This window comes from Pantherophis guttatus, chromosome 6, assembly GCF_059756535.1.
Source record: "Pantherophis guttatus breed Tessera chromosome 6, ASM5975653v1, whole genome shotgun sequence".
Lineage (NCBI taxonomy): Eukaryota > Metazoa > Chordata > Lepidosauria > Squamata > Colubridae > Pantherophis > Pantherophis guttatus.
Window position 1 is genome coordinate 17,508,758 of NC_142068.1, and position 12,108 is coordinate 17,520,865.

The following is a 12,108-nucleotide window of genomic DNA, read 5'->3' on the forward strand; positions in this document are numbered from 1 at the left end:
CTCAGTAGGTAGGCAAAAATGCCACCTGACTGACTGTGCAGCCAACCATAATAATAAAGTTATTGTTTGTGAATCTGAACATTACAGAGGGTGGTAAGCACAGCACAAAACATCGTGGGCTGTCCCCTGATACCACTAGATGAGATTGCTAGAGCTCGTTGTCTTAGAAGAGTGAGGAAAATCCTCAAGGACGACTCTCACCTTGGTCATCACTTCTTTACCCTCCTACCATCAGGAAGGAGATATAGAAGCATAGCCAGCCACACAAACAGGCTGAAGAACAGTTTTTATCCGTGGGCTGTCAGACTCCTGAATGAGAAATAACATCGTAACAATGTAGTAAGATGGACTGCAGAGAGAACTATTTTTGTGCAGATTTCTCTTTGCCTGTTCCCACTTTTGGGTTGTTTCCACCAAGACCTCTCTCTTTAAGAGGGGAATTTACACATACTTTCTATCTTTAGATTTCCTTTGCAGGAACTTTTTTAAAATTCAGATTGTGCAAATTCTGCCAGTCTGCTGGAAAATACCACTGTTCTCAAAAGCTAAAGTCATCATTTTTAAACAGAAATATGAAGCTAAGAACATAATTTTGCTCCAACAGTATAATCAGGCAACCTGTTGTGGTCCACCAGCAGCCTGCAGAGCTGGCAGCAGAGTCAGACAGTCAGGAGACTGGGGAGGAACATAGGCCAGTCCTGGAGTCTAGGGAAGGCCCAGACGAGGGCTCTGTGTCGGAGGCAGAGATGGGGCCAGGGCCATCTGGGAATGATGTGCGGACTCTGGAGCCTCCAGAGTCAGACAGCAGAGAGGCAGAGGAACAGGAGTAGCCTGTTCCTAGTTCGCGCATGCGCAGAGCTGCCAGAAGGCATGAACAGTTAAAACAAAAGGGACGACTCAGGAGTAAGGCCTGGAGATGATTGGCCCCTCCCATAAGGCTTAAAAGAGGAGCAAAGGCATGTGGGCTCTTCCCAGGAAAGGAACGTTGTTAATTCTGTTCCCAGAAGGCATCTCTGTTTGATTCTGTACTCCGTATGGCTCCGTATCCCTTTATGTCAAGGGAGATAAAGGTTGGTGATTATCCTGAAGGACTTCTCCAGAAGAACTTTTTGCAACTTTTTGCAACTAACTGGGACTCAGCTGTGAATGAACATCATTCACAGCTGTTGCAATAAAAGAGGTGTTTTAATGACTCAGGAAGCCACAATCCTGATTATGGAATTTTTCCTGCCACTTTCCTCAACGGACAGGATAAAACACAACTACAACAATAAAGATTCTTCATAAGAGACCCACCATGCTATTCTTGATTATAGAATAATCAGCCTGTGAAAGTATATCTATGGAGATTCTCAATCATCCCAGTCATGGTTGTCCCAAAGGTGCTTTTCCAAAAGGCAACCAGACTTTCTTGGTTTTTTTCCCTTCTCATCCAAGAAGCTTCTTCAGTTTCTAAGTGGGGAATGGAATGATTCTTTGCAGTCATCTGGTCATTAGCACTCTGAGGGTTGGTTATTAGCTCTTCAAGCAGACTCTCAGAGATCTTATGAAGAATTTTGAAAATGAATACCCACATTTGAAGTTGATGTTTTGCTTTCAGCATTTGTGTTAATTTTTAATATTTTTTTAAAAAATCAAGTTGGATATGAAGTGAAGCTGTCTGCAAATACATCAACAGCTATGGTCAGTTATGGAGTTTGTCAGAATTAATCTAGACCAGGGGTGTCAAGCTCGATTTCATTAAGGGCCCATCAGGGTTGTGTTTGACCTCAGGGGGTTGGGGTGGCGTGGCCAGGGTAGGCATGGCCAGCTCAACGTCACTTGTGTTGGGAGCGCCTGTGGTGGCCCGAGCACCCTGTCAGAGAAAACAGACTTCCAAGCTCCATTTTCTGCTGTGACAGCCTCCTGTAACCCTCTGCCAGTGAAAGCAAAGCTCAGGAGGGCCTCCGACGGCCCTCCCGAACTCCATTTTTGCTGGCAAAGGCATCACGGGCTGGTCCTTCGCTGTTTCCAGGGCCAGATCTCCGGGCCAGATCTAAACAACCCGTGAACCGGATCCATCCCCCGGGCCCTGAGTTTGACACCCGTGATCTTGAGATTTGAACTAAAAAGTATATAAGTGACATATAACTATTTTCTTTTTTCTTTCTTGTTTCTTCAGGGGTAGAACCCCTGAACAAACATGTGGAGGTGATTCAAAATGGATGAGGACCAACTAATTAAGCAGGTAGACAAACTGGGGCTACATCTGGATGAAATTATATGTAAGGAAACAGCAGAGCTTTAGGTATTTCATACTAGTCCATACTTCCATCCCTTGTTCCTGTCCATTCTTATGGTGAATAGTTTGGAGGCTAATTAATGTATTTTATTTAAGGAAGATGGGTGATTAGGAACCATCCACAGAGGACTTCCATACACACAGGGTGTTTCATCAACACTTGGAATGAAGTAAATATAATTCTGGAAAAGACACTTTGTCCCACAGTGTTTCTTCTTCCAGCTTACTTAAAGTTGTGTGTGTGTCTCTGTATATGTGTCTGTGTGTTTTATGCCTTTTTAAAAGACAGAAAGGTGAGGGGGCCAACAAGAGTTTAAAAAGTAGTACAAAGCATCTTGGTAATAATGGGCACCATGGTAAGGCCCACCTCATTGCCTAAGTATACAGCAATTACGCTGTTGAATTTATTAATCACTATCCAAAGCGATTCTATGATTGTAACTTATTGCTGTATCCTTACAATTTATATTGATGGTTTCCTAGTATGATTCAATTGCTTATTTGTACCCTATGACTATCATTAAGTATTATACCTTATGATTCTTGACGAATGTCTCTTGTCTTTTTACATACACTGAGAGCATATACACCAAAGACAAATTTCTTCTGTGTCCAATCACACTTGGCCAATAAATAATGCTATGCTATGCTATGCTATGCTATGCTATTCTGTTCTAAAATGAACATTACATCTAAGTTCAGCTCTTCGTCTAGAAACAAAATTTGCAAAGGAGGGCATTAAAGTAAGCAATAGCAATAGTCACTGTCAAGATAATAAGTCTCTGGCAGTTGACCCCAAATGCCTGGTGTGCTTAAATGTGGTTCATGGTATTCCCTTCTCCCTTCTCTCCACCTCCCCCCCCCACACACACACACACTCCAGATGACACCATTAACTTCAGGGCTCTACAGTAAAGCTATTCTATGGCTGGGATTTTCAGCATACTCTGAAAATTGAATAATGTTCTATTTGAGGCCTACTGGGTCAGAATGATAGGCTGAAAATCATGCCATCCTCTTGCTGTGCTGAAAAGAAGGAGAAATAGCTACAAAGACATGTTGTGTACCAGTGTAGGAATCGTTGCATCTTGTTTTACAGGTATTTTGTAAAATAGGATTAGCAGCTTACTTGTCCCTCAACTATTCACATACTAAGTTATTAGGAATCATCTCTTGGCTGTATCTTACTGTGCAGGACATAGAAGAAAACAAAACAAATTTGTAAAAAAAATGTAGTTTCTTCCCTGGCATCCAGACCCACATTCGTGATCATGATTCTCCACAAGAGAAAAAAATGGGGGGGGGAGGGGAAACAACAACGTGAAACACATTTTCCAGACTACACCCCCTCAGCCCTTTCCTCCCACACTAATCACACAGGAATAAAATGGTTGCTATATACGCCTCTCCTTCAGAATTTTGTTAGTGCACCATGACATCAGCGTTGGAGATACAGCCAACTTTAGAACTCCATCTGGGACAAATAACACTGGATTGGATTCTGCTTGCTTTTTGTTTATACACAGTGACTGAAAATGTCTTGGTGGTAAGCAATCTTTGCTCATAAGATTTATTTCTCAACTCTTCCCAAACTTTTTCCCCCACCTCCTCTTTCTGCATCCTGGAAATACTTTCAGACTCATCTTAATTTTCAAAATGGTGAATTAAAATGGGTATTTCTCCCTTTCTTCTCTGTCTTCCTGCTTCATCTCCAAAGATAATACATTGTTGTGAAAGTTGTAATTAGCCTTTAAGATGAAACACTTTCTTGAAAACTAAAAAAGATGCTGTGGCAAACAAGGAAAATTAAAGGCCCATTCTTGCATTCTTTCCAGCCAAACTTTAATTGAAGAGAGTCTAGAGTCCACCTGGGAATTTCACTAAGAATACCCTGAGCAGGTATGAATTATCTGATTCCAAATCTTTGTAGATAAGGGGAATGCAATTCCAGCCATAATCCTTTCTCCAGACCATCAAAATTTACAGATTACAGTTGCACCCAGGGAATGCTTTCTCCAAATTCAAAAAGTTTCCCAAAACAAAAAAAGCAAATATAAAAATAAGGAAGCTGCCTCTTCTTTCCATGCTATTTTTCATATGCAGGTATAATTCAATACAGATCCACATTGCACATCAATTTTTTAAAAAATAAAAGGGGGTCTTATATTAATTTTTTGCTCCAAAAGATGCATTATGGCCTATTTTCCAGTTAGGTCTTATTTTGGGGGAAATACAGTACTAAACGCCTCCGTCTGCTGACTATCTTAACTGGGGCTGATTTTTGAGGTAGGGCTTATATTTTGAGCATCCTGAAAAGTCATGCTAGGGCTTATTTTCCGGTTGGGTCTTGTTTTCGGGGAAACAGGGTAGTAGTGTTGTGATTACTTAGTTTTTCAAACAAAATAATTTAGATTTATAAACAAAGTTTCATTGATACTTTTTATAAGAAATTGGGTAATTACCATGCAAAAAGGAAATGAGAAGGGAGGGAGGGAGGGAGGGAGGGAGGGAGGGAGGGAGGAAGGAAGGAAGGAAGGAAGGAAGGAAGGAAGGAAGGAAGGAAGGAAGGAAGGAAAGAAGGAAGGAGATTATAATGAGAGTGAGGGAGGGTCTCAGGGAAGTCCTGCCTTAGCACTAAACAGTCCAAGTCATAACATCTCAAGTATTATTACAGTAAAAAAAAAAAGACTGAAGAATATGCTATCTTTAAATGGAGCAGTTTGAGTCTTATTCATGCCATGATTATATCAAATCCTTCAACAGTTTCTGCCTTAGTTGATGATTATGCAATACAACCAATATTCTGATCAGGGATTTTGAAGCTTGACTCATTGGGTATTAGGTCTTCTTTGATCTTCTCTGTGTAATGAGGAATGACCATCTGCCATTGTCTAACTAGAAAATTGCTTGTTGTTTGAGAGAAAATGTGACACAGATGTTCTAAAAACATTGCTTTAATTCCAGACACACCCAGGCTTCATCCGATTTTTTAATTAGTTTTGTCCTACAGTGTTTGTATCTCCCTAGACAAGTTGCCCATTTAGACTTTTGAGGAAACTCAACATGATGAATCCATTAGATAAACGGTGGTACTGAACAACAGTCAGCAGTGTCTTCAAGGATGGAGACCAAAATGGGCAAGATGGCAGTTGTGGTATTGACATCAAAGCCTCACCCCTTTGTCACATATATAACAGGGGTGGAGTTTCTATTCTGAAACTACCCTTCTGGTCAGATTAGCTCTTGTCTGTGAGACTTTCTGGGGAATCTTGCATTACATAGCCTTGAGCCCTATCACAGAACAAAATAAATTAGTGAAAGTCATAAAGAATAACACTAAAGTTTTCTCTCTCTTCTTCCTCAAGAATTGGTTCCATTTTAAGCCTTGATAGCACACTGGTTAAAGTGCAGTACTGCAGACAAACTCTGTTCATAGCCTGTAGTTTGATCCTGATAAGGCTCAAGGTTGATCTTCCAATCCTTCCGAGAAAATGAGGACCCAAATTGTTGGGAGCAATATGCAAATAATGCTTACTCTGAAAATTACCAGAGAGTGCTATATTTAGGTATATGAGCCTAAATACTATTATTATTATTATTTCTATTATTCCATGTACCTTAATTCTAAGTAAACACATAAACCATCATTGCACAAGTCACAAATAGCAGAAATATACATTCCAAGCCACCACTTTCAGAATATACTGACTTGCTGTGTTCCATCTCCATTGACTAAGTGAGGCATCATGGCTACTTCCCCATTCAGCAATGATGGCAACTCCAGTGGGATTTGGTCGGTCATCATCATTGTGACGTACATTCATGGAGAATTTTCCTCTGCGGGCTTCCTAAAAGAGATAAAATTTACAGTGAGCAATGTGATTCCTCTTTTTTTTTTTTTTAACTTTAATTAAAACCTTCAAAAATGCAAACATCTGCTGCCAGATTGAATAGCTGGCGCTATTAATTAACAAGTGCCCCATAGCAGCTGATAGATATTATGCCTTGTTACCATATATAACCACAGCAATGCCCAGAAATAGTGTTAGTGGCATAATTCCATATTTATGAAATGTGACTTTCTAGAGTTGCTTCTCTGGACTGAGGAGGAATGCAAGTTGATTTAATATAAATAAATAGTATAATTTATCAAACAGAAAAAGCTGAGCACCTGTACTTTTCTGCCATGGCCACCATGTTTACTATCCATGTATTCTTTAAATTAATTTTTCCATTACGGAGCATTCTAAAGCTCTATGAACTATATTTAATCTTTAAGTAGCCAATGACTGAAATGCACTTTTAAACATTATGCCAATAATATGCATATATAGCATATAAGCACTTTAAACTAGATTTAAACTATGTTTAAATACATAAAGAATTGACTCAATTTACTGCTGGCTCAGGAATTCTGGGAGCTGAAGTCCATAAGTCATAAAGCATCCATAGCAGGGGTGCTATTCAGCAGGTTCTGACAGGTTCTAGAGAACTGGTAGCGGAAATTTTGAGTAGTTCAGAGAACTGGCAAATACCACCTCTGGCTGGCCCCAGAGTGGGGTGAGAATGGAGATTTTGCAGTATCCTTCCCCTGTCACGCCCACCAAGCCACACCCACAGAACCGGTAGTAAAAAAAAATTGAATTCCATCACTGATCCATAGTTCCCCACCTCTGCTGTAACATCAAGAGATTTCTAGGCAAACTTGCATGGAGACCTTTGGGAATATAAATTTGCATCCCAATCCTCTCTACAAACCGGCAAGGAACGAATACTTCCCATGCAAACTAACAGAGAAAAACTACTTAGCAAAGCCCTAACTCTGAATTTGCAGATTAGATTTAAAATAATATCTTCTCTAAGACAAGTGCTACTGCAGGCAATGTCATGGATACCCAGATAGTTTTCTAGAATTTTCTAGTTATCTCAAGTCTATATGTCTATGAAGATTCTCAGTCATCCAGGTCATGATTGTCCCAAATGAGAAGTGAAACGTCTTCAATGAAAAACCAGAAAGTCCAGTTGCCTCTTGAAAAAGCACCTTTGGGACTCAAGTATATATCGTCTACTAGTACTCAGAACTATTCAGGTAAGAAATATAAAGTACAGTACTATCTGCAAGGTAAATTAGGCAAGGGGGGGAGAGAAATGAGAACCAACTTGCTAGTCTTAGATACAAAATGTGCATTAAGCTTTAGCCAAGTCATAACCAAGAAGTTAGTGTTCACAAATACATTGGCAATAATAACAGTTTGATTCAAAAAAGGATCATGGTTACAAAAATCTACTTCAGAGAAAACATATTGGTCCCAGACCAGTAGGCACTCATCCAACACTGAAGAAGAATTGGATTGAAATGTTCAATATTGCAAAATCAAGAGAATTATATAATTTTGGAAGCAGACAGAAGACAGGCATTTCGGAACTAAATATTCTAGGGCTGTAAAACAGACTTTGATTTTTTTTTCTGTATTTACATATAGAAGCACCCAATCTTTTTCTAACATAGAATGCAACATATATTTCCTTATGATAAAGTCAAACTCACACAACCTAGCTATCAAATGCCCAGAAAAAGACTCTAATCATTTTACATTCACTACACATTCCATCCATAATTCCCCACTTTTATGAGCACAAAGAACAAAATGGGCCTATTTAGGTTCCCTTGTTTTGCTCAGACAAGACCTTGCTTTAAATTAAGAGATCAGTCATGTTGGGTTTTGTTTTTATATTTAAGAATTATTTTACTTTTGACTTGCTAAAAGATTAATTCTCAGGGTTGGTGTGGAAACACATGTTTCTATTGTGTACATATATTTTAGAAAAATATATATGGCATTTTTCTCACAGCAACTTCAAGAGTATGTTGGCCTGTTATCATAACCCATCAATCATTGCAGGGACCCTTACAAATACAGGCAGTCTTTCATCTGATCGGTCAGTCACTCAAAGTCAATAATATTCCCTATTCACTTCAAGCACACTTATAAAAGTTTGGTAAGGAGCCTCTAAGACCGTGATGGCGAACCTATGGCACGCGTGCCACAGGTGGCACACATAGCCATATTGGTGGGCACACGTGCTCAGCTCTAGCGCCAGCTGATTTTTGGGCCTTCTGGCCCACCGGAAATAGGGAAACAAACTGTTTCCTGCCTCCGGAGGGTCTCGGGGGGGGGGGAGGCCTGTTTTTTTGCTCTCCCCAGGCTCCAGAGCCTTTCTAGGAGCCTGGGGAGGGCGAAAATGGCCTTCCCCCCCGGAGGCCAGAAACGGCCTGTTTGCCAACTTCCGGTGGGACCGGAAGGACCATTTTTTGCTCTCCCCAGCTTCCAGAGCCTTTCTAGGAGCCTGGGAAGAGAAAAAAATGGGCCTACCAGGCCCACTGTATCATCACGTGCCAGGAGCAGAGGGGGGAGGAGCGGGGGGGGTCACATGCGCGGGGGTGGGGCACATAGAATTATGGGTGTGGGCACGCATGCGCACGACCCCCCTTCCCCCCCCGCTCCTGGCACACGATGGCCATCACTGCTCTAAGAGATTGAAAGATATTATACATGCATTAAACATATCTTACGGGATACAAATGGAATAAAACAAATAAAACCAATACTGTACAGAGCTATGCCTGATAAAAGTTCAACATTTCAAAACAGTAAATTTTAAAATTCTAATACAAACATGACAATTTATGAAAAGTAAGAAACCACAAGGGACTGAGGTAGCATTATTGTTCAGTTCCCAAGCCAAAGACAGGCTTTGTCAAGCTGAGCATAAATTTGTAAACAATATAATTAAGAATGCAAGAAGGGAGCTGAGTTTCTATAGCAAATGTCATTTTCCATTATGCTTTTTGAGCAGCAGTAAAGCAAAAGGCACCCATCTGCAGACTAAAACACATGGACTGTACGTCACTTATTCAAAGATCAATACAAATGCAATGCTTTAATCTCTGTTTTAGAATTTAAATAAATAAACTGATCTTGCGAGGAACTGCATGAAGAGCTCCTCAATTGTGGTTCACCAATAGAATAGAATAGAATAGAATAGAATAGAGTAGAGTAGAGTAGAGTAGAGTAGAGTAGAGTAGAGTAGAGTAGAATAGAATAGAATAGAATAGAATAGAATAGAATAGAATAGAATAGAATAGAATAGAATAGACAGAGTTGGAAGGGACTTTGGAAGTCTTCTAGTCTAACAGTGGTGGGTTGCTCCTGGTTCGCACCGGTTCGCAAGAACCGGTAGTAAAAATTTGTAGTAGTTCGGAGAACCAATAATAACATTGGCTGGCCACACCCCCAAACAGGTCCCTGGCCCAGTCGCCGCTTGCTTACCCCGCCCACCTCATCAGGGGCTTTTTTAAAAAAACTTTTAAAAGCATTTTTACTACAACCTCTTCGGCCAAAAAATGTTTTTAAAAGACAAAAAAAAGCCTCTATGATCGTGCAGCTCAGCTGGGATCGTCAGAGGCTTTTAAAAGCATTTTTTTCTGCAACCTCTTAAGGTTGTAGAAAAAATGCTTTTAAAAGTAAAAAAAAAAAAGTTGGCCACGCCCACCCAGTCACATTACCCGCACCAAGCCATGCCCACAAAATAAGCCACGCCCACAGAACTGGTAGTAAAAAAATTTAGAACCCACTCAAGTCCAATCCCGCTTAGGTAGGAAACCCTACACTACTTCAGAAAAATGGTTGTCCAATCTCTTCTTTAAAACTTCCAGAGCATTCACAACTTCTGGAGGCAAGTTGTTCCACTGATGAATTGTTCTAACTGTCAGGAAATTTCTCCTTAGTTCTCAGTTGCTTCTCTCCTTGATTAGTTTCCACCCATTGCTCCTTGTCCTGCCCTCAGGTGCTTTGGAGAACATCTAGACTCCCTCTTCTTTGTGGCAGCCTCTGAGATATTGGAACACTGCTATCATGTCTCCCCTAGTCCTTCTTTTCATATAGACAGACACTATTCTACAGGCATTTGAGAAGCCATCCAAAACAGTCGATTCAGTTACAGTAGATCTTTATTTGAGCTAACTGAAGGGCATCTACGATGTGACCGATTTCTATTCATGGTTTTTATTGTCTTATTTTTGTTTTGACATTGTTGAACCCCGAGAATCGTTTTGGGCTGAGCAGATTATAAATACTGTCAAATAAATATATCATTTATGAAAAATAATTTATGTATACCAAAAAAAGGTATCTAATTATTTAATTAGATTTTTTTTTTAAAAAAAAAGTGAAGGGTAAACAATACATAAATTGGTTTCATATAGGAAAAGACAGTCAACAGTAATTCTAAGTAAAAGCACTTTTTTTAAGCCATCTATCAACTAAACTGCAATAAAAGTTGCAATTTCGCTCAATATTGAAGCAAAATTTTAATATTACAATGCATTTAAATTTTCTAGGAAAAAACCCCCATCCTTCTAATATTAACATGTCAGGAAAATATTTTTTTCTCAATCTTCCTTTTATTTTCTAATGGCAAAACACCTATATATATATAAGTATATATTTATTTTTATTATCGTTGTTGTATGTATGTATCTGTATGTCACTTAACAGAGATGGGTGGTGTAGAAATGTATGTGTGCATGCATCTGTCCGTTCATCTGCCCATCCCTCCCTCCCTCCCTCCCTCCCTCCCTCCCACATTACTGTCTTTGAGGCATTATAGGCAGCTAAGATTAAAAAAAAATAAAGCATACACTTCCAAAGTCTGAAAAGGCCTAGCTGAAGAGCAATTTAGATTTCAGTTTAGTTTATAACCAAATGCATCTTTACTAGAGTGTAATGTTTATTTGAATTGGATTGAAATTACTGTTGAATTCATACACAGAATCACAAGTACAAGGGAAGGTTGGAGTTGAACTCCATTCCTTGATATCTCATCCATGCAGTTTTCTTGGGAAGATTACAGAAACAGTTTGTCATTTCCTGCCTCCAAGATGTTATTTTGACCTCCCAATCTGGTAAAGTAAAAAAAAATAAGGTCAACTCTAATCCAATACTGGTGGCTTCATTCTGTAGACTGCTAATTTTTTTTTTATAAAAAAACAACTTCCAACTCTAATGTGCAGCTCAGGTGTTCCTTGAAAGTGTCCTCACCAAGTTCAGGCCCATCTTATTTAGCGTGTGAAACCAGAAAACTTTGGCCAGACAATTTATTGAAATATCATATATGATAGATGGTAATACTGCAGTACAATAATTTCTCCACTATACATGTTGTCAAACAAATATTGTAGCTAAGTAATACTTAACGCACAGTCTCTTCAAACCTTTGGAACTACTGGAAATCAACTGATTTTAACTATTGATCCTTTGATTAGCCTAGGCGTTACAATAAAACATCTTCCCTATTTTCAAAATTCAGTAATTTCTGATGCGATTCAAAATCAAAATATAACCACTTAGCAACTGATAACTAAAAATGCCTAGTAGCTTTCAAGATGGGGAAGAAAAATCCCTGTTTAGTGAACCTCAGCAACAAGCTTTAGGCAAAGATACGGAGCAAGGTTCAGTTAAAAAATAGCTTAAGTAATTATTTTTAAAACACATAATGACCAGCAATGGTATTTGCCAAAAACAATGCTGAGGTTATTTTAAGAAAGGGTTTTATGCATGTCATTCTCAGACCTATTAAGCTGCCCATTACATCTCGATTTCCAAAAGTATTAAAAGATATAAAAATAATGTCTAGAAACTATTAAATATATTTCAATAGTCCTTAGAATAATGAAATCTAAGGCTTCTTTTAATTCAGTTTTACTTTCAGTAAATCAATGGAAAATAATTTGGGATATAATGATAATAAATGAAAGTATCAAGTAC

At 39.1% G+C, this 12,108-nt stretch overlaps 1 protein-coding gene across 3 annotated transcripts in view; it reads right to left on the reverse strand.

The window, feature by feature from the left end:
- The window catches only part of FNDC3B (fibronectin type III domain containing 3B), a 313,079-nt gene that overhangs the window by 221,891 nt on the left and 79,080 nt on the right, over positions 1-12,108 (reverse strand). For all 3 annotated transcript variants that reach the window (XM_034438975.3, XM_034438974.3, XM_087872515.1), the window contains exon 2: positions 5,991-6,129. In XM_034438975.3, coding sequence (XP_034294866.2) covers positions 5,991-6,101 — 111 coding nt within the window. In that variant the 5' untranslated portion in view covers positions 6,102-6,129. The remainder of the gene's footprint in view (positions 1-5,990; positions 6,130-12,108) is intronic.